The sequence below is a fragment of the Lepidochelys kempii genome, chromosome 5 (genome assembly GCF_965140285.1).
Source record: "Lepidochelys kempii isolate rLepKem1 chromosome 5, rLepKem1.hap1, whole genome shotgun sequence".
Classification (NCBI taxonomy): Eukaryota; Metazoa; Chordata; order Testudines; family Cheloniidae; genus Lepidochelys; species Lepidochelys kempii.
Window position 1 is genome coordinate 128998898 of NC_136384.1, and position 26566 is coordinate 129025463.

General features: G+C 43.7%; 1 protein-coding gene across 1 annotated transcript in view; it reads left to right on the forward strand.

Moving 5' to 3' along the window:
• Positions 1 to 25388, forward strand: part of PDE6B (phosphodiesterase 6B) — a 35842-nt gene extending 10454 nt beyond the window's left edge. Inside the window, exons 10-22 of the mRNA XM_078852970.1 lie at positions 878 to 1021; positions 2082 to 2147; positions 3197 to 3343; positions 5325 to 5432; positions 7078 to 7187; positions 8205 to 8292; positions 9474 to 9574; positions 10334 to 10441; positions 12917 to 12980; positions 16418 to 16492; positions 17081 to 17164; positions 22471 to 22627; positions 23790 to 25388. Coding sequence (XP_078709096.1) covers positions 878 to 1021; positions 2082 to 2147; positions 3197 to 3343; positions 5325 to 5432; positions 7078 to 7187; positions 8205 to 8292; positions 9474 to 9574; positions 10334 to 10441; positions 12917 to 12980; positions 16418 to 16492; positions 17081 to 17164; positions 22471 to 22627; positions 23790 to 23845 — 1308 coding nt within the window. The 3' untranslated portion in view covers positions 23846 to 25388. The remainder of the gene's footprint in view (positions 1 to 877; positions 1022 to 2081; positions 2148 to 3196; positions 3344 to 5324; positions 5433 to 7077; positions 7188 to 8204; positions 8293 to 9473; positions 9575 to 10333; positions 10442 to 12916; positions 12981 to 16417; positions 16493 to 17080; positions 17165 to 22470; positions 22628 to 23789) is intronic.
• The last annotated feature ends 1178 nt before the right edge of the window (positions 25389 to 26566 follow it).

The following is a 26566-nucleotide window of genomic DNA, read 5'->3' on the forward strand; positions in this document are numbered from 1 at the left end:
TGGCCCTCTACAGTGAGACACATTGTGCAGCCTGGACATACAGCTCAGCTGTGTATGCTGACAGTAAATGGCTCTTTGGGCAGCTGCAGGGCACCTATGCAGCTGCCTCAGTTTTTTGGAGCACAGCACATTTTCAAAGAGTTTTAAGCCAAAAGAAACCGCTTTCCTTTGAGGGCTGTTGATGTATTTCCAGCCAACCAGCGGGACAATTGTTCCCTTAAAGGATGAGGTCTTTGACTCTTTAGATAATCACAACAAAAAGGAACTCAAGACAGATACTTCCAGTAAAGTCCAGTAAAGTTACTTCCAGTAAAGTCGAGACATAACTTTGTTTAACAACCTGTTATGTCGTCAGTCTGTGTCCCAGTATCTCTGCTGAATGATTCGTCTTGCAGTTCTTATGTCTCCCTAGAGAAAAAATGATTGTTATCGTTAAAGTTTTAAGCTTGATCCTGAAACCTTTACTCACAAGTAATTATTACTCGCAGGAGTAGTCACAAAGGCTACCAAGGCATTACTCACTCAAGCAAGCATTCTCACTCAAAATTTGCAAGAACAGGAAACTTTGTTACTACTCAGCAAGTGGAAAGGTTCCTCTTCCTCAAAGAGCAACTTGGAATGCCAATGAATTTAATGGTAGTATGGCAGTTTCCGGTCGCAAATTAAAACCACCTTACTAGCTATTTATAGATTTTGGGCCATATACACTAAGCGAGTGTACTGTCTTTTTCAGTAAACTCTGGGAGGAAGCTTTTTGTAATAAATCTTTTGGTAATAAGATGTGTTAAAGTATGATGATATTTTCCCTAGAAAGGGCAATCAATGACATACTTTAAAGTGCTTAAGGATTGTTCCATTGTTTCTTATCTTTTTTAAGTCTTTGACCCAGTTCCTGGGCTGGTCTGTCCTCAACACGGATACTTACGATAAGATGAACAAGCTGGACAATCGCAAGGACATTGCTCAGGACATGGTGTTGTACCACGTGAAGTGTGATAAGGATGAAATTCAGGAAATCTTGGTACTGCTTTTCAGTTTATAATTAGAGAAAAAATATTACATGCTTAAATAGGAACTCCGCCTTCAAGAACTTGAATTTATTTAGCATGTTTTGTTCCAAAGCGTGTTTTACTACGTGTACTTCTAAGGCATACCTCACCACAGAGTCAGCTTCCATACATAATGCCCCCCCCCCCGCTCAATTGTCTCCAGCCCTAACATTGGCAGAGCTGTGATACAACCTTTAATAGGTACAGATCCATGTAGCTATTTCCAGGGAGCCTCCAGAGCTTCATTACCTAAGGCCTGCACAGAGAGATGGTTCTTGATATGTGTCTTGAAGCGGATCTGAAAGAATGGCATTGCTGAAGAACTTGTGCAATTAATTTTAAAGAAGCTTCAGACATAGAGGTACATTTTATCATTGCGATGCCGTCACCTCTGGGGTTTGAGGGCAGCAGCCCTGTGGCCAATCAGTCGCTCAGCATGCTACACTATTGTCTGGCAGCGTTGTAAGCCGTTAGCTAAGGAAAAGCAAATGGTCAATACTTAGCATTAAGAATATATTTCAATGCTAGCCTTACAAACTCACAATAGGGTCAGAGAGTTAAAATGGGTTCTTTCCTTCTTGGGCCTTATCAGGGATAAGCAGTTTTGAGGGACAAATCAATTCTTCACTACACAACTCCATTAGCCATAGGGCCGTTTCCACAGATTTCAACGAAACCAAAGTCTGAGAGTTTAGCTGAGCCTACAGGACCTCTACTCCTTGTGATGAGGCTTGAGACAGAGAATCCATCTTGAGCATCAGTCCCCAGAGTGAGTTTGGAGGACATAGGTTTTCCACTTGACAATGGAGCCAGTTCTCTATTGAGATGAGAGTGATGCCCTGCACTTGGGAACCCACCCCGGCACTCAGAGTCACTTTATAAGTAAAACTGCCCCTTAAGAAAAGAAATCTAAGTAATGTTCAGAGGATAATGTGTGTTTGAAAGTTGGACTAACTACCGCCCAAAACGCATGCAGCTTTAGAGATGACTGTGGTGTGGCTAGTAAAATTAACATGTGCGTGATCTCTGTAGCCAACAAGAGAGAGGCTGGGGAAAGAACCAATGGAATGTGAAGAAGATGAATTAACGGTATTACTGGTGAGTTCCCATGCACCGTTGATTTCACAGTAAAGGCAAATAAGAATGCGTTTGGCAGATGTAGGAGAAAGCTAACCAAATTATTATATTGAGACCCCCCCCTCAGCATAGTATCTGCTTGTCTTCCAACAGAAAGCAAACAACTCCCTCCTTCCCAGACGTACACACAGTCATATCGCTTAGCCTAGGATAGGTTACAGAGTAACAGCCGTGTTAGTCTGTATTCCCAAAAAGAAAAGGAGTACTTGTGGCACCTGAGAGACTAACCAATTTATTTGAGCATGAACTTTCCTGAGCTACACAGCTCACTTCATCGGATGCATACTGTGGAAACTGCAGCAGACTTTATATATACACAGAGAATATGAAACAATACCTCCTCCCACCCCACTGTCCTGCTGGTAATAGCTTATCTAAAGTGATCATCACGTTGGGCCATTTCCAGCACAAATCCAGGCTTTCTCACCCCCCACCCCCTTCCAAAAAACCACATACTATTGCCAGTACAAGAGTGAGTTTGTGTGGGGCGGGGGTGAGAAAACCTGGATTTGCGCTGGAAATGGCCCACCTTGATTTTCATACATATTTTACAGCGAGTGGTCACTTTGGATGGGCTATTACCAGCAGCAGAGTTAATTTGTGGGGGGCGGGGGGCAGAGGGTGAGAAAACCTGGATTTGTGCTGGAAATAACCCAGCTTGTTGAAAGCGCATGCTCAAATAAATTGGTTAGTCTCTAAGGTGCCACAAGTACTCCTTTTCTTTTTACTTTTGACTCTGCCATATGAAATCCACTTGGAGAGGAAGATCTCTTCTGCTAAATCCCTGCAGAGAAAACCAAATGGACTGTTATTGAAAGAAACAGTTTTGCCTTTATTGTTACCTAAAAGGTACACTGCAATACTGATAGTTGAGTAATCTGAGAGAATGCAGAAGCAATAATTTGGTGCCCTTTTGGAGAAGACCTAGGTGGTTTTTAATTTATTTATTTATTTATTTTTGCGGAATGGCACACCCAGCACGGAAACAAGTCAATCTGTTTCTTTTTCAGAAAGAAGAACTGCCAGACCCCCTTCAGTCTGAGATCTATGAGTTCCACTTCTCCGATTTCAATTGTACAGAACTAGAGCTTGTGAAGTGTGGAATTCAAATGTACTACGAGCTTGGGGTGGTGAAAAAGTTCCAGATTCCACAAGAGGTAGGTGTCGACTTCTGGTGAGATGTTACTGAATGATGCCTGGGGACTCCCAAACTAGTTAAGTTCCATTGGGATGGTAAGGTGCCTATTGGAAGGGTAAATTGGCTATAAGGAAGAAGTTGAAAGCCAAGAGCATCTTTTGCATTACCTTCCTCTGCGTCAATACTGGAAGCAGTAGTGTCATCAAAATGCTATTACAGCCTGGCAAGTGACGTTTATTGCTCTCTAGTTGTAACTGGCTTTGGTAGGTCTGCAAACTCAGAGTAACGCCGCAGATTCTCCACTGTCCTTTTTCGGTAGTTATTTACTTCGGTAGTCATTTACACCTGGACAAACAGCAACCACTATTTTAAGAGAATGGAGGATTCTGATTTGGTACAATTTTACTCAGGTTAAGTGAATATAAGACGAAACATACTGGATCAGATCTAATGTCCATCGAGCCCAGGATCCCGTCGTGTGACAGTGGCCAGTGCCAGGTGCCCCAGAGAGGAGTGATTACACAATGTGTCAGGCAATGGAGACTCTGAGTGCCAAATGAGTTTTGTTGTCATCACTAATAGTTTTCGTTCTACCTTAATAAAACAAACAGCTAAATCCCAGAGATTTTTCGAAAACCAGAATGGTAGGCTCAACGGTTTACAGAGTCTCTGCACACAAGTCTGAGAACACGTCAACTCTCCCCACTCATTCACTTCAGTCAGAACTGTGGAGGCTTGATAGAACAGAGGTGGTACTGATAACCTTGCCGAGATTAGTGCTTAATGAGGCTCAGACAAACTTGCAGGTTTGCTTTGTTAACATCCATTAGCACCGCTGGAGTTTAGAAGCAATGTACATGTTTATTCTGGGTATTCGCCAAGCTCTAAATAAGGTTGGGAAGAAACTTCTTCTTGGAAGCATCTGCTACCAGTCACTGTCAGACAGGATATCAGACAAGAAGGGATCACTAATCTGCTCTTTATTATTAACATTACAACTTGATAGTAAAAAGTAGGCTTCCTACTTGGGCCAAGAACGACAGCTCTATTTGCTAAGTTTTCAGGACTAACTTGCTCTGAGCTAGAAAAAAAATCACTCCCTTTTTCTTACTCACATGCACCATTCACCTCGCATACCTTTGTGACAGAGCCGGGAAAAGAGCGAGAGGGGAAAAGACTGATTCTAAACAGGGCTCATGTCTGTAATTAACATATTACTTTGCTACTCTACTACCAGAGCCTTCTGAAGCATCTAGTCCTTTGTCTGAAAAAGCTAATTCTTAACATTACTGTAAGGTGGGAATTCCACAGGAAAGAGCGTTACTAACGATCATAAATGGATTCTTTCATTTTTTTAACCAAGGTGCTATAAAATATTGGGTCTATAGAGAGAAAATAAAATTTTAAAAATTTATTGCTAAGTGTATCACAGTACAATCACTATGTCACGCAATTGCTTTTGTCAGCCGTAACTCCAAGCTTGCTATGTAACCATACACATCTTTCAAAAGAAGGTTCTAGGTTATTAATCACAATATTGAAATGGTAGGACAAAATATAACAGAAAATGGATCTCAGGGGTGGCATTAAGAAACAGTGAACAAACATATTGACAGAGTCAGACGGTACCCATAAGACATCCCCAACAGAAAAAGTAACAGAATGCCACTAGCCATCAGCTACAGGCCCAGACTAGAACCTTTCCAGGGCATCATCAAGGATCTACAAAGAAGGGTACCGATCATGAAGGACGATTTCCCCCTAGTTTACTCAAAGCTTCTTGTCAATTGTTTGAAATGGGACACTGGGACACTCTCATTATACCTGCTCCTGTATCTTCCACTCCATGGATCTGATAAAGTGCGTTTTAGCCCACGAAAGGTTACACTCAAATAAATATTAGTCTCTAAGGTGCCATAGGGATTCCTCTCTGTTTTTGCTGATACAGACTATGACGGCTACTACTCTGAATTCTGTTCACTGTTCTTCTATTTGTACAGGTGCTTGTAAGATTCATGTATTCTGTCAGCAAGGGTTACAGAAAGATTACGTACCACAACTGGCGGCATGGCTTCAATGTAGCACAGACTATGTTCACGCTTTTAATGGTATATCTTATGTACAACTACTATGTTTTCCCTTTTAACTCCGCAGCATAGTTCTATTTACAGCGATTCATAAGTTGTCAGTAGGAATCTAATGAGTTTTCTTACAAGTATCTGCGAATATCCTTTCGGGAAAAAGTCTTGTTCATAAACTATACAAAAATTAATCCGGGGAACTATTCACACAAGGCAAGTGGATTTCGGACCTCGTCTAGTGTCTGGTCCACATGAATTTATGACCCTGATATTATTTTTAGGTGATGAACATAGTCCTTTAGATCTAACAGCAGAGCCTCATACACCCAAGAACAGCTGTTCTCGCAGAACCTTTCCCTTCAAGGAAGTTTATTAACAACAACAGTCCAACTTGAGTGGTCTTAAATGGAGGAGAAAACAAGACTAGCCACACTGAATGCTTTTATTATGTAGCAGGACCGGCTCACTTTCTGAAGTGCTAGGGAGCTGCAAAAGGAATTCGACATGGTGCCTCCGTGAATTCCCCTGGGGCTACGGGACTCCACGCCAGGTTCAACAAAGAGCTGTGCTTAGACAGTTTCAGCCCACCCAAGGGAGGTGCTTCTCCTCTGAGTCCATCTCGAGAGGGGATGGGTGTGGATATATTAGCTTAGCTCAACATGTCATTCAGATTCTACGGTGATAAGTAACACCGACACATAAAGATAACTCCTATATGTAACTAAGATAAAACATATGCTGATCTTGAAATGTTTTCCCCCTTTCCTTTCTGCAATTCTTGTGCTTATTCTAGTGTAAGTTTAACGCCCTCGTGGCCAAGATGGAGTCTGCCCTGCAGGCAACTCTGTCCAAGAGACGGCGCGAGCAGGAATGCAGCGGGAAATAGTCCCTCCACCCCAGGAGCACCTGGTCCTAATCCGCAAAGTGAACACACACACCAAACAGGAAAAGTACAATGCAGATAATTAAGGGAGATATTAGCTTACAGAGGGATGAGAGGAGAAAAACAACAAGGGGGAGCAGTAGAACGGGGTTACATCCAAACTAATGGTAGCACAGTCTGAAAGGGGAGACACCAGCAATATGTCTCCACGCAGCGATCAGACCTCCTGAGCAAAGAAAAGTCTTGGGTGCTTCTGGTCCTCTTAAGCGCCAGTATACTTTCCCCAACAACCCCCTCCGGGGCCTTCTTCTGCCGCTCCCTGCAAAGCTACACCGAGCAACAAGCTCCCCACTTAACTAACTAGCCGCCTCCATCCTTATTCCCAAGCAGAGTTACAAGCCCCAGGACTCACAGACCCATGCGTCTCTGAGGAGAAGTGACAGAGAAGGCCTGTCCTTCTCGGGCGATTCCTCCCCGCATAGTGTTCCTCCTGGTTCCTGTCCTGGGGTGTCCACTTTTGGCCGCCCTCTCCTTCCCAGGATTCAGGCAGGCTCTTTTTCCTTCACTTTTTGTCCAGGGCCCCCCCAAGACTAAAAATATTTAAATGGGCCATGTTCTCTCAACCCCCAAGGGCTTACACTGGAGTGTGTCTTGTATCTAGCTTCACAAATTCCACGCTTAGTTCCTTATTTGTGTTTAGCGTAATAGACTCCTACTCACCTAGCAGACTCACTCTGACTTAGTGTCTATCAGAAAGACTAATGAAAGCTTGTGATTCTCTCCCCGTAGACTGGCAAACTGAAGCGTTACTACACAGACCTTGAAGCCCTTGCTATGGTAACTGCAGCTTTGTGTCATGATATTGATCACAGGGGCACCAACAACCTTTATCAAATGAAGTAGGCACTTTTCTATTGCTTTTCTAAAGTTTCCATTCATTGTGTGCATATAGTCGTGGAGTGGGATCGAACTGAATTCACACCACATCTAGCCTCTTCCTACTGTCTAACCCTTGGAACAACTCCCTCGCTTCGGCAGGCCACTCCTGCTCTTTGTTTTCCTATTAGGACGGTAGACTCACTCTATCTCAGTGCTACGGAAGCAGAATTTCTATAGCGCGGGCAACTGGTGTTTGGCCAAAACAGCAGTTCGTTTTTTAAGATGGGACATTCCGTTAGAGGTGGAGGCCAAATGCTACGCATGACCCCCGAAAGCTTGTGCTTCAAAGTGGGAGCCAGGAGTGACCTGGTCAGAACGAACCCGCTGGGTTTCTAAGCAGCAAGTTGGATCAGTGTACCATGGATAGTTACTCTTTGCTATTACATCAGACATTCTGCTCATGGGTATAGTCTAAGGGAAAGCACACAGCCAAGAGCATCACACAACCTCACTATTGCAGTGGCTGGACGAGTAATGCACCCGCATGGTGCTTGCTGGGTTTATCACCCTAGTGCGCTCATGAAGTGGTGGGCCTCGCTCACACCCACTTCCTGTACAGGATTTAGCTTTGTGCAAAGATTTGACCGTCAGGGATTCGACCCCAGGCTTTGCACTGGGATAAAATCTAGGAAAGTGTGCAAGGACTACTGCTTTTGCTGTTGTTTTAAATCAATAAAATATCTTGAATTTGTAAAGTAGAATAAACTTGTTCACGTTTATAAATGAGGGCCAATTATACATGAGTACGTGTTTAGATGGCTCACAAGTATTGCAGTGACGAGTGTTACAGCTCATTAAAAAGCCATAAGAATCTTTTGATCAATTGATAAGCCAGTTAGTTAAAATGTTCTCAGTTAACCCTTTATCCACTAGTTAAACCTAGATCTAAACCGTAAAAACCAAAATATTAAAATAAGACACATTGTAAAACTCATTAGCCTTGCATTAACTTTTGAATTTTTTATTTACACAATTAGATCTCAACATCCGTTAGCAAAACTTCATGGTTCATCAATTTTAGAGCGACATCACTTGGAATTTGGAAAGTTCTTGCTTTCAGAAGAGGTTTGTAATGCACATTTTTATAGAGGCGTTTTATTTGCTTTCAGTTGAATTTTAATTATTCAACCCTGTGCAGTTTCACTTTGCAGGGGATTGTCCCAACATTTTTCTTGGGTTCAGACCTCTGAGGACTTGAATTTATTCCACCAGGTCAGTTAGAGTTTTACATATGACCCAACTTCAAAGTCAAAGTGAGATTCGGTTAAAATGGCAGAATTTCTCTTGGCTTCGTGGTGAAACCATGCAGAACTAAAAAGTTCAGCTGCTTTCCTGTCAAAGCTGTTTCACTGTCCCTACCGTAATGGGGCTTCAGGTGCTACGGCAATATAAAAGCGAAACAAATCAGCTTTGCCGATTGCTCTAGATACTTGTGAGCCTTTTCCCTTAATACTGTCCATGCATGTGATGGAACTGAAACCAGACGACATGGGATTCATGAAGCTCTAATCCTGTAAAGGAGACTCTTCAATTCCCATGGTTTATCAGACACTTCCAAATAGCTGAAGCCTCTGAATACTTCCCTATACTGCAGACAGTCCCTCTAACGTGAACTTTCAATCCTCTAGCTAGAAACAGTGAAAGACATACCTGCAATTTCTGCAATTTAATATGTTCAGTCTGTACATAAAAATACTTTGCACTTACACACAACACACGCCATCTCAGGCTCTCACGGCACTTTACTAGTTTGCCTCACCATTTTTTAATGAGATAGGCTTGTGTTGTTTCAATTCTACAGAAAGGGGGAAATGGAGGTGCAGAAGTTGAGTGAGTTGCCCAAGTTTTAACAGGGCCTCTGTAACAGAATCGGGGGAGACTTTGACCCAAAGCTCACAACTTTCTTAAGTGAGAGGACTCGGAACCCACAACACCGATTGACTGGCTTTCCTTCCCCCTCTATGGGCCAAATCGTAACAAACTCAGTTTAACTTTTACCTCGAGCAAACTCCTATTGAAACAATGGGGATCCAGTAATATCCTGAGTCAGTACTTCAGAGTACTGGGCCCCATCCCATGCCCATTTAAATCATTAGGTGTCTTTCCATGGACCATGGGTATTGCATTGATCCCAGTATTGGGTATTACTTTAGCTGGACATGTTGAACAACGAATTAACGCCCATATTCTGGATAAGAAATGCACGGGATGTCCAGAATCACATACTAAACATTGTTTTCCTTTAGTCGCTAAATATCTACCAGAATCTCAACAGGAGACAGTTTGAGCACGTGAATCATTTGATGGAAATTGCGATCATAGCTACGGACTTGGCACTTTACTTCAAGTAAGTGAGTCATAAATTAGTGCGGTGTAAATTTTACCTGACATTGCAACAGCACAACTTTTCAAATTGTAGTTACAAAGCGTCAACCTCACGAAAACCTATTTTTGCAACATTTAAGTGATTTAAAATTATTTACAATAAATACTCTATCCTAATTAAAAATTCAAATAAGAATACATCGTTGTGGTGGGCACTTGGCTGGGGAAACGTAGCCAAAAAGACATTGGTGTTTGAAGGTATTAACTCGAGAGAGTTGTGCCAATCAGTTTATACACACAATCCTGAGACATGTTTGATGTTGTCTCGCTGACATTGCAACAGTGGGTGATATCCCTTAATGGGCATTACAAGGGACTTGGCCTGGGCCTAGCTGGCAGTTAGTGATGGAAAAGTGGGAGGTGAAATCCAGAAACCTACTCCCCTAGCTCCTATTCCGTTCCTCCTCCGCCTCCCCACAGTTGGGTAGTCGTTTGTCAACCCCTACTCGTCATGCTCTTGCGACTAAGATCCTCCCCCTCTACTCCTGCTTCTGCACAATGAGCAATGTAGAAAACAGGGCTTATCCAGTGCTCAATGGAATTAATGGAAAGACTCACTGGCCTCTGACCATTGGAGGGTAGCAGCATTTAGGAGATCATTCCTCGTGGATAAGAAATTGTTGAAAAGAGGGATTGCTCAATGGTTCAATGGGAAAACAAAATGAGGTCTGATAACTCCATATTTAATGCTTTCATTTTCCTACCTCTGGGTGTTTTGAAGAAAGAGAACTATGTTTCAGAAGATTGTTGATGAGTCCAAGACGTATGACAATGAAAATGCCTGGACTGAATATTTGTCTCTGGAAACGACAAGAAAAGAGATTGTCATGTGAGTAAATAAAAATCTCTTGATAAGCAAATGGTAAAGTGACAACTATGCCTCTATTAAATAAGTTTCTATTAAGAATAGATTGCATAGCATGCGGTATTTCCTATAAGGAATATTACGCTAACAGTTTAGTATTAAAGGCCTCTCGGAGCCAAAGATGCTTTGCATTCTGGGTTATTCTTGAAAAGAAGCCAGAAAAAGATATTAATCTCTTTTTATCTTCCTCTGTACTAAAGAATTATATGGACACATAGCAGAATTTTGTTTAAGTGTATGAGTAGGATGAAGTCACATCTAGATATGTGTCAAGTAATCTTTATATTCAAATTCTAATTGCAAGTCTCCACTTTTCTCTTTTAAATTGCTTATTAAGTTTGCATGTTTTTATGGCAACTTTCAAGATTAAGAGAATCCGATGAGTTTTAGGGTGCAGCCATTCCATAACAAAAGCTAATGTTATTGCAAGCCCCAAGCAGAACCAGAGAGTCTACTGATGAAAAGTTGCAAGAAGTCTGCTTTGGCGTTAACTCTAAGGGAGGCCAAAGCCTCCCTATTGATGAAATCAAGGATAAGATTTGGAAAACAGAGTGCCATCCAATATTAATCTGAAGCCTGGTATACACCTTAACTTACAAATAATAGCTGCTCTGCCCTTTCATTGCTATAGCTAGTGTCTACACCACAGGAACATAGAGCAACCCTCATGACTGGCGAGAAAAAGTTGAAAACAAGAAGCAAGTACACCCTGAAGATTCACACTAGAAGGCAAATAGAAAGAACACAACTTTTACTTTTTTAAAAAAAATCAGGATTTTTAAGCTAAAATGATTTCTGAATCCTTGGGGTTAACAGTACCAGAGAGCTAGAATAGCACAGAGGCCTGAATGCTGACCACCTGTATAGAAGTGACCCCCCCCCGCAACACAGGGTGGGGAAGAGTCATACTGTGGGAAGCTCTGATGATGCCAAAGACCACGCCCAATAACGGTCAACTGAGTCAGGAGGTTTGTGGTGTGGGAGTCATAGGGAAGAGAATTAAAACAGATTCCATATGAGAAGGGCCTTATCAAATTCACGGTCCATTTTCGTCAATTTCCGTGTCACAGGATTTTTAAAATAAATTTCATGATTTCTGCTGTGTTATAATTGTAGGTTATTCTGTGTGGGAGGGGTTTGCGGTACTGCTACCCTTATTTCTGCGCTGCCACTGGCTCTGTCTTCAGAGCTGGACCCCCAACCCATAGCTGCTTCTTCAGCCGCCCAGCTCTGAAGTCAGCGCAGAAATAAGGGTGACCACCTAAAATAACCTTGTGACGCACCTGCGACCCCTTTTGGGTCAGGACTCCCAATTGGAGAAATGTTGGTTTCCCCATGAAATTTCTCTAGTATCGGGTAAAAGCACACAAAGAGACCAGATTTCACTGTCCTTGACGCGTTTTTCAGAGCCAGACACTACATATCAGATGAATCCGATGAAGTGAGCTGTACTTCACGAAAGCTTATGCTCAAACAAATTTTTTAGTCTGTAAGGTGCCAGAAGTCCTCCATGTCTTTTTAAAAAGACTGAGACTATTCAGTCTTGAAAACAGATGAGTAAGGGGAGACCGGACAGAGGTCTAGGAAATCGTGAGTGAAGAGGAGAAAGGAAGTGTTATTTACCGTTTCACATAACACAAGAACTAGGGGTCACCAATTAAATTAACAGGCAGCAGGTTTAAAAACAAAAAAAAAGGAAGTACTACTTTACACCACACACAGTCATCTTGTGGAACTCATTGCCAGGGAAATGCTCTGGAGGCTAAAATTATATAGCGTGGATTCAAAAAAGAATTAGATAAGGTCATGGAGGATAGTTTCATCAATGGCTATTAGCCAAGATGGTCAGGGACGCAACCCCATCTCCTGGGTGTCCCTGAGCTTCTGACAGTCAGAAGTTGAGAGTGGACCACTCAGTAATGCCCTGTTCTGTTGATTCCCTCTGAAGCATAGACCACTGTTAGCAGACAGGATACTGGATTAGTTGGACCACTGCTCTGACCCAGTATGGCCATTCTTGTGTTCATTAAATTTTGATAAGTGTCTAGTAATAATTAATAGTGGTCAAGCATATGTTCTGTAGTACTTGGAATAATTAAACACAGACATTAAACCTCAAAGCAGTCTGCTACAAAATCTTTGTTAGGAAGTTTACATGAGATTTGTGAGAATTAGCAAATTAGTAATCACAAAACTGTTTTGGTGGCAGGCAAGAAACACAGTTACAGTAGGTTTAACTCAAGATAATACTGCATACTGTCTGGCCCTATTTTACAAAATGTCTTATGCTGGTTCTCCTCCATCTTTAATGCCTGGCGGACAGCGGAGAGAAGTGGCAAGTGTAGTACTCTTAAATTGCAGAATAGACCCTGGATCCAATGGAAACAGGACTGAGTGCTTAGAATACAAACTAACTCCGGTTCTCATTCTGGTCTCCAGGGCTATGATGATGACTGCCTGTGACTTATCTGCGATCGCTAAACCCTGGGAAGTGCAGAGTAAGGTCAGACGCCTGATACACAATGTACTCCACTATATTGAAACGGTCTGTTGTCTGAAGCCTGCATGAAGGAGGCTTCTCTTTACTTTTTCTGGCCAAGTTTTAAACAATGCTGGTAGAAATGATATTTTTAGCTTGACGAGCGAGAGCTTTTAGTTTGATCTTATTGTATGAGCAACGATGAAAGAGATGAGGCGTCAGGGCTTACAACCACCACATCTTTCCTCCCAGTATTTCAATCATAGAATATCAGGGTTGGAAGGGATATCAGGAGGTCATCTAGTCCAACCCCCTGCTCAAAGCAGGACCAATCCCCAATTTTTGCCCCAGATCCCTAAATGGCCCCCTCAAGGATTGAACTCACAACCCTGGGTTTAGCAGGCCAATGCTCAAACCACTGAGCTATCCCTCCCCCTCAAGCTTTCCATAGAAGCTTTTTATGGTGTTGTATAACATTGAATAATGTAAAGTAAAAGTAAAAATAAAGAAATCTAAAGACCGCACTCAGTGGTAGGACTAGTATCACAGAGCGACATTAGAGAAAACAGTACCGGCAACTCTGACTTTATTGTTAGTCTCATAACATTCAGGGTTTTTCTTAAAGCCCGCGTTCCTGGAATCACGTGGCTCAGAATCTCAAGTAACTTTCACTTTAAAAAGCATTTAGTCCTCATTGTTACAGAAAGTTTAAATCCCAACTGCACAAAACCATAAGATATGGTTTATGTGTCTGTGTCTGTGATTGCGTGACCAGAGAGATTGAAGTGTTCTCCGACTGGTTTATGAATGTTATAATTCTTGACATCTGATTTGTGTCCATTTATTCTTTTACGTAGAGACTGTCCAGTTTGACCAATGTAAATGGCAGAGGGGCATTGCTGGCACATGATGGCATATATCACATTGGTGGATGTGCAGGTGAACGAGCCTCTGATAGTGTGGCTGATGTTGTTAGGCCCTGTGATGGTGTCCCCTGAATAGATATGTGGGCACAGTTGGCAACGGGCTTTGTTGCAAGGATAGGTTCCTGGGTTAGTGGTTCTGTGGTGTGGTATGTGGTTGTTGGTGAGTATTTGCTTCAGTTGGGGGGGGGGCTGTCTGTAGGCCAGGACTGGCCTGTCTCCCAAGATTTGTGAGAGTGTTGGGTCATCCTTCAGGATAGGTTGTAGATCCTTAATAATGCGTCGGAGGGGTTTTAGTTGGGGGCTGAAGGTGACGGCTAGTGGCGTTCTGTTATTTTCTTTGTTAGGCCTGTCCTGTAGTAGGTAACTTCTGGGAACTCTTCTGTCTCTATCAATCTGTTTCTTTACTTCTGCAGGTGGGTATTGTAGTTGTAAGAAAGCTTGACAGAGATCTTGTAGGTGTTTGTCTCTGTCTGAGGGGTTGGAGCAAATGCGGTTGTATCGCAGAGCTTGGCTGTAGACGATGGATCGTGTGGTGTGGTCAGGGTGAAAGCTGGAGGCATGCAGGTAGGAATAGCGGTCAGTAGGTTTCCGGTATAGGGTGGTGTTTATGTGACCATTGTTTATTAGCACTGTAGTGTCCAGGAAGTGGATCTCTTGTGTGGACTGGACCAGGCTGAGGTTGGTGGTGGGATGGAAATTGTTGAAATCATGGTGGAATTCCTCAAGGGCTTCTTTTCCATGGGTCCAGATGATGAAGATGTCATCAATATAGCGCAAGTAGAGTAGGGGCTTTAGGGGACGAGAGCTGAGGAAGCGTTGTTCTAAATCAGCCATAAAAATGTTGGCATACTGTGGGGCCATGCGGGTACCCATAGCAGTGCCGCTGATCTGAAGGTATACATTGTCCCCAAATGTGAAGTAGTTATGGGTAAGGACAAAGTCACAAAGTTCAGCCACCAGGTTAGCCGTGACATTATCGGGGATAGTGTTCTTGACGGCTTGTAGTCCATCTTTGTGTGGAATGTTGGTGTAGAGGGCTTCTACATCCATAGTGGCCAGGATGGTGTTATCAGGAAGATCACCGATGGATTGAAGTTTCCTCAGGAAGTCAGTGGTGTCTCGAAGGTAGCTGGGAGTGCTGGTAGCGTAGGGCCTGAGGAGGGAGTCTACATAGCCAGACAATCCTGCTGTCAGGGTGCCAATGCCTGAGATGATGGGGCGCCCAGGATTTCCAGGTTTATGGATCTTGGGTAGTAGATAGAATATCCCAGGTCGGGGTTCCAGGGGTGTGTCTGTGCGGATTTGATCTTGTGCTTTTTCAGGAAGTTTCTTGAGCAAATGCTGTAGTTTCTTTTGGTAACTCTCAGTGGTAACTCTTTCTTACAACTACAATACCCACCTGCGGAAGTGAAGAAACAGATTGATAGAGCCAGAAGAGTTCCCAGAAGTCACCTAACATTACATTCATAAACCAGTCGGAGAACACTTCAATCTCTCTGGTCACGCAATCACAGACATGAAGATCGCTGTCTTAAAACAAAAAAACTTCAAATCCAGACTCCAGCGAGAAACTGCTGAATTGGAATTCATTTGCAAATTGGATACTATTAATTTAGGCTTAAATAGAGACTGGGAGTGGCTAAGTCATTATGCAAGGTAGCCTATTTCCCCTTGTTTTTTCCTACCCCCCCCCAGACGTTCTGGTTAAACTTGGATTTAAACTTGGAGAGTGGTCAGTTTGGATGAGCTATTGCCAGGAGGAGAGTGAGTTTGTGGGGGGGGGGTGGAGGGTGAGAAAACCTGGATTTGTGCTTGAAATGGCCCACCTTGATTGTCATGCAGATTGTAGGGAGAATGGTCACTTTGGATGAGCTATTACCAGCAGGATAGTGTGTTTGTGTGTGTGGTTTTTGGAGGGGGGTGAGGGGGTGAGAGAAACTGGATTTGTGCAGGAAATGGCCCACCTCGATTATCATGCACATTGTGTAGAGAGTTGTCACTTTGGATGGGCTATTGCTAGCAGAAGAGTGAGTTTGTGTCTGGGAGGGTGAGAAAACCTGGATTTGTGCTGGAAATGGCCCAACTTGATGATCACTTTAGATAAGCTATTACCAGCAGGACAGTGGGGTGGGAGGAGGTGTTGTTTCATGATCTCTGTGTGTATATAAAGTCTGCTGCAGTTTCCACGGTATGCGTCCGAGGAAGTGAGCTGTAGCTCACGAAAGCTCATGCTCAAATAAATTGGTTAGTCTCTAAGGTGCCACAAGTCGTCCTTTTCTTTTTTCACATGGGACGTTACTGTGTGACAAATTGGCATGTTGTCGGTTGACACCCTGATTTGCCATGCAGTTACTCTTAGTGAAGACAAATTGAGTAGAGAATCAGATGCATCCTGCTAGGAGAATCACTTGGCTGTAGTCTGGTGTTTGACAGATATGATTGCAAAGGAGCAGGGACTGGAACGCTCCTGTTAATGGAGACGAAGTGTTTCAGATTAAAATCCCCAAACTGACTGTAGCTCTTATTCCAACATAGGTAGCGTTCCTAGTAGCTGGTGAATTCTGGGAACAGGGTGACTTGGAAATAAGTGTACTTCAGCAGCAGCCAATCGTAAGTAGTACATGAGCTGCTGAAAGCTCAAATCAGTTCATTTCCTTCTAACAAACTTCTTCATTGACAGCAAGTCATGAACAGGGCTGGACGCTTTGACAACATGGGAGGTCCTGGGGGCGGGGAAAAAGCCCCCTGTAATAGACATGAAAGCTGAGCTCAGTAACTTATAGGTCACAGGTTCCAAAATCTAGCTAAAATCTAGCTCTGCTAATGAATGCGCTTGAAAAAAGAAAAAAAAGCGAAAAAACTGAAATGTTTGTTTCGTTCATTTAAGTAACTTTAGGAGCCCCTTCGCATTTATTGAGAATACAAAGATCATTTAATCCGGTACTATGGTGAGGGGCACAATAGAAAACAATATCCAGGAACAGAAGCGGAGAAGAGCGACTGTATGTTGTTAAAGAAAAATTATGACAATAGCTAGCCCCATCAGTTCATTGTTTGTGTGGGAGAAGGACGAGGTCCGAAAAAGAAAGCTTTTGAGAATGATACAGAAGTGTTAGGCTGATTTGCAACGCCCTTCAAGGCGAAATAGTTCTAAAAGAATAAAAGAAGGAACTCCAAAGAAATCCTGTTCTCTTTCAGCCTATGATGGACAGGAGAAAAGCTGCTGAGCTTCCAAAGCTTCAAGTCGGTTTCATTGACTTTGTGTGCACGTTTGTCTATAAGGTAAGTGAGTTGCGCAGCAGGGAATGAATGCTTGCTCGTGCAGCAGCAATGAATTTTTTTTAAAAGTACTTTAGCAAAAATTACATAAGTAAGTGTCTCTCCCAGCAGGGAGACTTGACCAACAGCGAAAATGTTAAGCCACGAGAGACATGCTTATCTTCCCCTCACCAAAGACACTGTCCAGGATTGTTACTTTCATTATTTAATTCACGTTATGTTTTGCTATATGGGATCACATCCTCTGCCTAGCAAAGCAGCTTTACACGACACATCAGTGCAGGGCAGCCTTGATCCCAGCTCAGAGGGCATCCAGTGCTATAGGTGTCCTTTATTCTGTGATCCTTGGGCAGCTCAGCCTCACAGTGCCTGACAACCCCAGGCCTGGTCAATTGTATAGAGCCATCTTTGAACCTCTGGTCATGAACTGCACTGGACCTAGGAAATAAAAGCCAATATTCTACATCAAAGTGCATATAGGGCAGTGGAGTATCAGACGGGCTGGTACAACAATTCCACTCCTATTGAAATATGACATAGCATGGGCTCAGGGTGTTTCTTGAGCGGCCCACAGGATCGGGTCCAAGAGGTAACAAAAGCTGAACCGCTTGGTAATGGTGACCCAAATATAATTAAATGTAGCATCGTCATAGAGCCTGTAATACTAAAAAAACCCCACTGCAGTAACACTGAACAATAAAAATGGGAACTATCCAAAAGTGACTGTGCTTGTTAGATAGAAATTAAAAGGAGTTGCCCAAAGGGTTAAATGCAGCATGGTGACTATTGGAAAACACCATAATAGAGGCTCAGACTAAACATATACCTCAAATCATCAAAGAAACAAAGAGGAATGCTATGTTAGCCGACGGCCAAGGATGTTTGGTGAGGTGCCAGCTATGCCCGTTTATACCATCCGTGACTTTAACCGCTAGGACGCACTGTCCCTTCGTGGCGGGCAGCCCGGGCTAGGCTGACGGATGCTCCAAGGTCCTAACCACCCGTGACTTTAACTGCTAGAGTTCAGAGCTCCTTCGCAGCGGGCAGTCAATACTGACTGACAGGTGCCCCAAGATTTTGCCCCGCGGAGGCGGCACAACTCAACGTTAGCCTCTTAGTACTCTCACCTAATGGCCAGGCTTTAGAGCCAAAACGGCTGAGGTTCTTTAATTATGTTGGCTGCTTTACAGTAAACCAGAGAAAACAAGTCAGGCTTATGCACAAATGGTTACCAAAATTTATTAAGCTAGAGTCTAATCATGTGGTTACAAAATTGCTAGTGCCTACTTATTTAAATGTAGAGATGTTACACACACAAACAAGTTACAAAACTGAAGCCACAATCCCAAAGAAAGAAAACAAAGTATAGAGCTCTATTTCAAAATATGTGTACACTAAAGATAGGAGATCAGGTGTGGGTGCTTCTTACCCTCCTTGCATCTCTCGATTCCAGCGGTCCAAGCCAGGATCGGTCACTCAATTCCGCGGAAAGACGAATAAGGGACAAGGCTTAGGGACCCTCTTAGCTGCAGAAGCCTTGGGAGGCTGTCACTTATCTGACCAGCAGATAGATAGTGAAAAGCACTCAAAAATCATGGTGCTGTAGGTCCCCTACTTATACCTCCGTACTCCTTTAGTCTCTTTCTCCTTTCTTATGCCAAATTGAGGCTGGTCTGTCTGGGTGACGCCAGCTTTCGCAAGAGTAGTTTACACTTGCAAGGGAGAGAAACAGTAAGTTTTGACTACTGGACATTTCTTTTATCAGGGTAAATATTTTCCCACCTAGGATGTTGGTGTGTGTGCATCACGCTATTTAGTAGGGACTAAGAGCCATGTCTGTCACAGGGCCTCTGCCTGCTGTGAGCTTAATCGTTATATCTGTTCCCAGAGGCACATTGTAGCAGCACACCTGTGCTTTTCACAGCTTCAAAGGCTGTGCTGGAATATATGTTCAGTGCCCTGTTCCGGCTTCCTCCTGTGTTTCCAGCAATGCTGGTCTGAGAAGGGGGGGGGGGGGGCTGGCTGTCTGGCTACATGCTACCATGGCTAAACAGTAGTGTAACAGAGGCCATTAGAGGCAAAAGGGCATCCTTTAAGATTTTTGAGTGGATTCCTAGTGATGGTTACAGGAAGGTGCACAAATTCTTGCAGATTAAGGGTAATAAGGCAGGCCAAGAAAGAACTTGCTAAAGATGCAAGAACTAAGAGTAAGAATTCTTTCAAGTACATCAGGGGCAAGAAGCTTGCCCAATAGCGAATGGAGACCCTAGATAAAAAGGGAGCACTCACGGAAGACAAGGCCATTGCAGAGAAGCTAAATTGGTCCTCACTGCAAAAGGATGTGAGGGAGATACACACAGCACAGACATGCTTCCTGGAGGACAAAATTGAAGTAGTGTCCCACATTGATATGTCCACAGAAGAGGTTTTAAAACAAATTAGACAGTAATAAGACACTAGGACCAGATGGAATTCACCCAAGCATTCTGAAGGAACTCAGATATGAAATTGCAGACCTACTAACTATAGTATGTAACCTACTACTGATCAAAGCTCTGTAGCAGATGACTGGAGACCAGCTAACATAATGCTGATTTTTATAAAGGGCTCCAGATGTGATCCTGGCAATTACAGGCCAGTGAACGTAATCTCATATAAAGTGTAGGGGAAGTTCGGTGAAGAATCAACACAGCTTTTGTAAAAGGGGCACCAATCTATCAGAATTCTCTGAGGGTGTCAATAAGTAGTGGACAAAGGAAAAAGATAGGAAACAAAGGGTAGGAAAAATGGTCAGTTTTCAAAAAGGAGAGGGGTAAATAGCAGGGTCCCCCAAGGATCTGTAGTGTTCAGCATATTCATGAGTTATCTGGAATAGAGGGTAAACAGTGAAGTGACAAAGTTTCCTGACAATGCAAAATTATGCAAGGTAGTTAAGTCCTAAGATGACTGCAAGGAGTTGGAAGGGGATGTTGGGTGACTGGGCAACAAAATGCCAGATAAAATCAAGACTGGTAAGTGAAAGCAATGCACATTGGAAAAAAATAATCTCACTTACACCTACCAAATTAGCTGTTACCACTCAAGAAAGAGACCTTGGCATCATCGTAACTAGTTCTTTGAAAAGTTCGACTGAATGCACAGCTGTGGTAAAAAAAAGGCTAACAGTATGCGAGGAACTATTAGGAAAGGGACAGAAAATATTATAATGTCACTATATAACTCTATGGTGCAACCACACCTTGAATACCCTGTCCCGTTCTGGTCACCCCATCTCTAAAAAGATATAATGGAATGAGAAATCCTTCAGAGAAGAGCAAAAATATGCTCAAGGGTATAGGAAGGATTCCATATGAAGAAAGACTAAAAAGAATAAGGCTGTTCAGCTTAGAAAAGACAACGAAGGGGGCTATGACAGAAGTCTGTATAATTATGAATGGAAAAAGTGAAGCATTATTTACTCTTTCCCACAATACAAAAACCAGGAATCACACAGTGAAATTGATAGGCAGTAGATTTAATACAAAGAAGATGAAGTACTTTTCACCTAATGTACAGTCAACCTGTGGAATTCATTATCATGTGACTGCTACAAGTATAACTGGGTTCAAAAAAAGAACTGGCTAAATTAATGGAGGATACGTCCATTAATGTCTATTTGCCAAGATGGTTGGGGCTGTAACCCCATGCTCCGGGTGTCCCTAGTCTCTGACTGCCAGAAGTCAGGAGTGTAAAATCGCCCTGTTCTGTACACTCCTCCTGTAGCTCTGGGACTAGCCACTGTCGGCAGAGAGGATACTGGGCTAAATGGACCATTGGTCTGACCTAGTATGGCCGTTCTTATAAAAAAAATCTTCTAAAGCTCTGGGATGAAAACCAGGGTGGACAACTCTGCTTCTCTGGCACAATGGAACTTTCCATCCTAAGGGTAAAGATTGTCTGGACAGAAGACAGAGCTTTCCTTAGAGGCCAGCCCAAGAGCTCTTCTTCTCTCCGAGGTCCAGGGGGTAAGGCTGCCAGTGCGTACAGTCCTGTATTAGAAGGGATGTCACATCCTTTATTTAAATAAAAATTTCTTGCCCAGTACTCTCAGTACAGGATGTTTTTATCCCATGTTTCAACCACGGCGGTCCAGCATGCCACTGACACTTGAAAGCTAGGCTGGCGTGGTGCTCTGGTACTTTACTTTGCAACGTGCCAGGCTTTGGCAACTTGACCAGACACATGCCACTCAACTTTAGCTCAGCCACCACTGGGCCGCCCCTGGAAGTTGCCCCTCACCGCCATTGAAATTGGAAGCGACACACCTGCTGGCTGTGGCAAAGTCTCCTCCATCTACTGCATTTCTCCAGTCCACACCCCATCTGCCAACCGCCCCACCCCGGCAGAGCACAGCTCTATCGTAGGTGGAGATGAGTAACTGCAGCCTCCCACTTCACTCCAGGAGGCACAGTGACCATCTGGGCTCTCTGCAGCACCAGAGCTGGAAGCAGCCTGAGCAGACCCCTGGGAAGGGATGGAGCAGCGAAGTCAAGCCCAGGGACATTAGAGGGCTGTCCCATATTTCTGAAATACAGTATTGGCAGCCCTTCCCAGAAGGGTGGGGGAAGCCTCAGGACCTACTTTGCGCCCTGGCAGGCATAGGAGAGGGGGAGAGGCCTCAGCAGCAGGCACTGCAGAGCTCGAAGTGAGGCAGCTCCTCAGCAGGCTCTGAGCTCCAGCCCCGGGGCAATGAGACAGAGGAAGAGGTAACTACTGCAGTGGTGAGGGAGGAGGCTACCGCTCAGCCCCGACTGCCTGTACCTCCTAGCAGGCCTGTCAGTACTAATCTGTCCCCAGTGATTCCTCAGCTAGGTTTGATGTGGGAGTAACTAGATCTAGCAGGATCTCTTGAAACAGTTTCCATTAGGAGCCTCAAGCTGCTTCCCTCTCCCTGCTGATGGGTTCTGAACTCAGAGGGAGTAAACACTCCCTCTAATTAGCTTTAAGCTTTCTTGAACTACAGCTCACTGAATGCATCCGATGAAGCTCACCAAAAGCTTATGCTCAAATAAATTTGTTCATCTCTAAGGTGCCACAAGTCCTCCTTTTCTTTTTGCAGATACAGACTAACACGGCTGCTACTCTGAAACCTCTAATTATCTGGTACTCCAGTCCAGGGCCAGACCTGTAGCTGGCACCCTTTGTCAGGAAATTAACCCCTTCCCAGCCTGAACTAGCAATAGGGGCAGGCACCTGGTGGCACAGGTGTTTTGAATGAGCCGCACTGGCTAAGTCACTGTTGTACTGTTTATTTGGTGTGCTTGGTTCAGGAATTTTCACGTTTCCATGAGGAAATTCATCCGATGTATGAGAGATTGCTGAACAACAGAAAGGAATGGAAGGCTCTTGGTGATGAGTATGATGCAAAAATGAAAGCGTTGGAAGAAGAGAAGAAAAAAGAGGAGGAAAAAATGGCTGCACAGCAAGGTCAGAAATACTTACAATTTTAATACTTCAGAATCTACTCCTATGGCTAACTCCCCTATCCCACCAGTCCCTTGTGTAAATTAATGTCTCCAGACTCCCAGCTCTTTCCACACTTGTGCATTTCGTCCACTAGCTGAAGCAAAGGGTTGGATACAGGGGAAATTCCCAATCTGAACTGGGCCCATGACTCACTCTGTCAAGGGCCCAGGTCAGAATAGAGAATGGCTTCAAAACATACAATTGACATCTCAGATGGTTACACGACTCCAGAAAGGCCATCTGCATAAACTCCTCTGTGGAGGAGAGCTCATGTTGTAATTGGCTAGTTAACACCTGTAAGTGTGGCAAATAGTGCTGAACACTACTGATCCTTGCTGGCACTTGCAGCTCAGCTACAACTGTTGGCTGCACTGAGTCAGCTTTGTAGTGTAGTCTACGGGGGAGAAAGGACACATGCTTGAGACTACAGAGGCTGTGGCTACCATGCTGCGTAACAGGCCAAGGGAAAAACAAGGAACTCACTAGAAATAAGACAAAGCACTGCAGTTACTCCCAAGTGTACCTTTCTAGCCAAACTTTTGCTGATAATAAGACTAGTTATTACAGCTTCCAATGAAGGTTGTGGAATCCCCATCATTGGAAGCTTTCACAAACAAGTTGAACAAAGTACACCTGCCAGAGATGGTCTAGGTTTACTTGATCTTGCCACAGCATGGAGTGGCTGGACTTGATATGGCTTTGCGAGGTCCTTTCCAGCCCTCCATTGCTAGGATTCTATGCATGCAAATTATTTAGGTTTAATGCTTTTTCCCTGGGCCCAGCACAATTCCCAGTTAAGTCTCTGGGAACTGGACTGAGCCCTTCATTCTTAATTCGTTTTTGTGGTTGATAAGACCATTCAAGGCTGAGACAGTCCCCACCAGTCAGGGAGCTCATTATCCTGAAGCATTTTGAAGCACACACAGTTTTGTGTAGAAAATGGCTCTGAGCACATTGGTAGCACTTCACAATAGCTAGGAATTTATACCAGCTTCATCACTGAGAGCCTTCCAAGGGTTAAGAAGTAAAATGACTCAGTTAAAGACTAAAGGATTTCAAATTACAGTACGGTTATAGCAGCTGCAAATGTATCTCTAATTTCTTGTTTCCTCCCTTACAGCAGCTATGACAAGTTGCAATGGAAGAACTCCCCCCTCTAGAACCTGTTGTATCATTTAAACCTATTTCTGCTGGTGTATGAACTACGCACCCTGGGAAAGGTCTTGTAAGAGAAAAAAGTTGCAGTGTACGAATATAAATTCTTGATTTAACCCTTTAATTACCTAAACTGGGCTCATCACCTAGCCATGGAAAGGGCCTAGTGTTGTTTACCTGACCTGTGTGAGCACCCTTACTGCGGTCAGTGAGCCAAATTCTGCCCTCTTTCTCACTCCATACAATGCCACTGAAGTCACCGGGATGTACCATTTAAGACAGGGCAAAATTTGGTTCCATGAATTTACTTGCATATGAGTAATGGCTGTAGCAGTTGTCCTGAAGTCTGAATGCCCCATTCCCCCTACCCCAGACCCCCATGCATATATTTACAGGGCCAGATGGTGAACTTTGTGCCCAATTCAACTGTTATTTACCTAGTGTGCAGCTAGAGGTTGGGGTGGGTAAATTGAGGCAGAATTAACTCCTTCAATGTATCTCACAGGACCACATGGACAAGCCAGCAATATGTAAAAGGGAAGCATAAAGACAGTCAGATCCGTTCATCTCATAGGGAGAAAGATACCCTTTACTCAAATATTTGTGCTGAGATTCTGATCTCAGTTATGGCGGTACAGCTATGTAGTTATTCCACAGAAGTCAGACTGCTGCCCCTAGAGCGGAGTTCAGGAAGTGGGCTTTCATCGAGACCAGTGTTGGTGAATCAGAGCCCAAGAGAGTGTTAACAATAGAACAGTTAAATCATCTGTCCTTCTCACACATCAGTAAACTTTATCTTTTGAAGGAACTGAGCCAAATTCAGATCTGGTCTAAACAACTGCAACTCCACTGAAGCCAAAGAAACACCCATGAGGACAAGAATAATTCTGTAGGGGGGTTTCAATAGTGTGTAGTCAGTGCTACATGGGGCCACACATTGCAGGATGAGGATAAAACAAAATATTGAAAAGCTGCTCATTCCCTGAGCATGATCAGTTTTGTGCACTGAATGAGGCAGGGATCCTGGGAAAAACATAGCATGTGATCGTGTAATTAGAGTGCGTATCAATGCATAGGCACAAGGGTGCTAAATTAAAGTTGCCAAAGCAACCTTATATCTGGCATTCCTTGAGTGTTTGACTTTGCAACATTATTTTAATATAGTTTGTTCATAATGCAACTTGCCTGGCCAAAAAGTAGGCGTATTTTCATCAAAATAATGGAAAAAAGAATATGGTTAAGCTTGGGGCATGTGCTACATTAGACCTCTTTCTGGTTTTGGCATAACCCCCATTGTTGTTTGCAGTGTTGATCCCAGGATATTAGAGACACAAGGTAGGTGAGATATCTGGAAGTTGGTCCAAAGAAATGTATTACCTTACGCACCTTGTTTCTTTGGAACACCCCTGTATTCCCCAACACCTCTGAAGTGCTGACAGCTGAATTAGAGAAACAAAATCTAACATGTGGCTTCAGATTGGTCTGTGCAATCACACTTACAAGAACATGGTAAAGGAAAGGATGGGGAAAGGATGTAAGGAGGTATCTTGCTCTCCTCTTATTCAAGGTCATTCCCCCCCCCCCCAAAGTCACTGGCTTATGAGAGATTTACTATAGTTAAGTCATATTCTGTTTGCTTTTGTAAAAAAAATAAATACAGCACCTTGATACTCGTCCCATCCTGTGCTTTTACACTTGTGGCTCACTTACATCTATAGCTACTTCTAACTGAAGAGAAAGGAGAATGGGGTTGACAATGACATCCAATTGTCACTGAATGTCAGTAATGCCTGATTTACACCAGTGAAGGAATAGACTGGTTGGTCTCAATTTTTTTTTTAAACTTACATGCTCTGTATATTTACTCCTTTATTTTCACCTTCCCATTTTTGTTTTGGTAACCCTTTTCCCCCCTGGAATTCATGTTTCCAAATTCTCTCATCACCCTCATTTCCCCCATAAATCCTCCCTCTCTTTTCTGACCTTCCTCCACTATCACTACCTTTCTGCTCCATCCCAATGCATACTCAGAGGTATTGCCCTCTGCTACTGCAAAGAATGGGGTACAGAAATCCCTCTTCCCCTAGCTCAGTGGTCCCCCAACTTTTCACATCACACACCCGCAGGAACCATGGTCAGGAACCAGGGCCAGAGGCACGGCTGTAGCTCCTGGGGTGTGTGGGGGTGTGTGGACAGGGGTAAGAGTGCAGAGGCTGGGGCCAAAGCTGCTGAGGGTGGGGCCATGGCCAGAGCAGAGCTGGGGGCAGAGCAGGGCTGGGTGGTGCTCCATGGGGGCTGGCCCAGGCCCTGCCAGCCCCCCTGAATATTCCTCTGCACCCCGGGGGGGCACACCCAACAGTTTGGTGTACCACTGCCCTAGCCTCATGTAAGAGAGGAAACACATCCTGCCCCACCAAGGGAAAGGCACAGAGCGGTCTTAAGACAAGGTGGGGGTCTGAGCACAGCTCTAACATACAAGTGTTGGGTTTACAGGAGCTCATACTATTATTTCTGCTTTAGTTTGCTATTAAATTGTGTTCACCAAGCATAGGATTATTCAGGCAGCACTGTGGCCTAAATATGTTCAATGGATGTTTATGGAAAGCAAGGGAATTCATCTACATTTACAGTGGTTATCTAAACAATATAATGCCTCTCTGCAGAAAAGGCAGGGAGTTAACTTTTGCTCAGTTGCCTTATTCTCAGTATATTAGCCACACCTTGCAATGAAGAAAGCAGGAATCT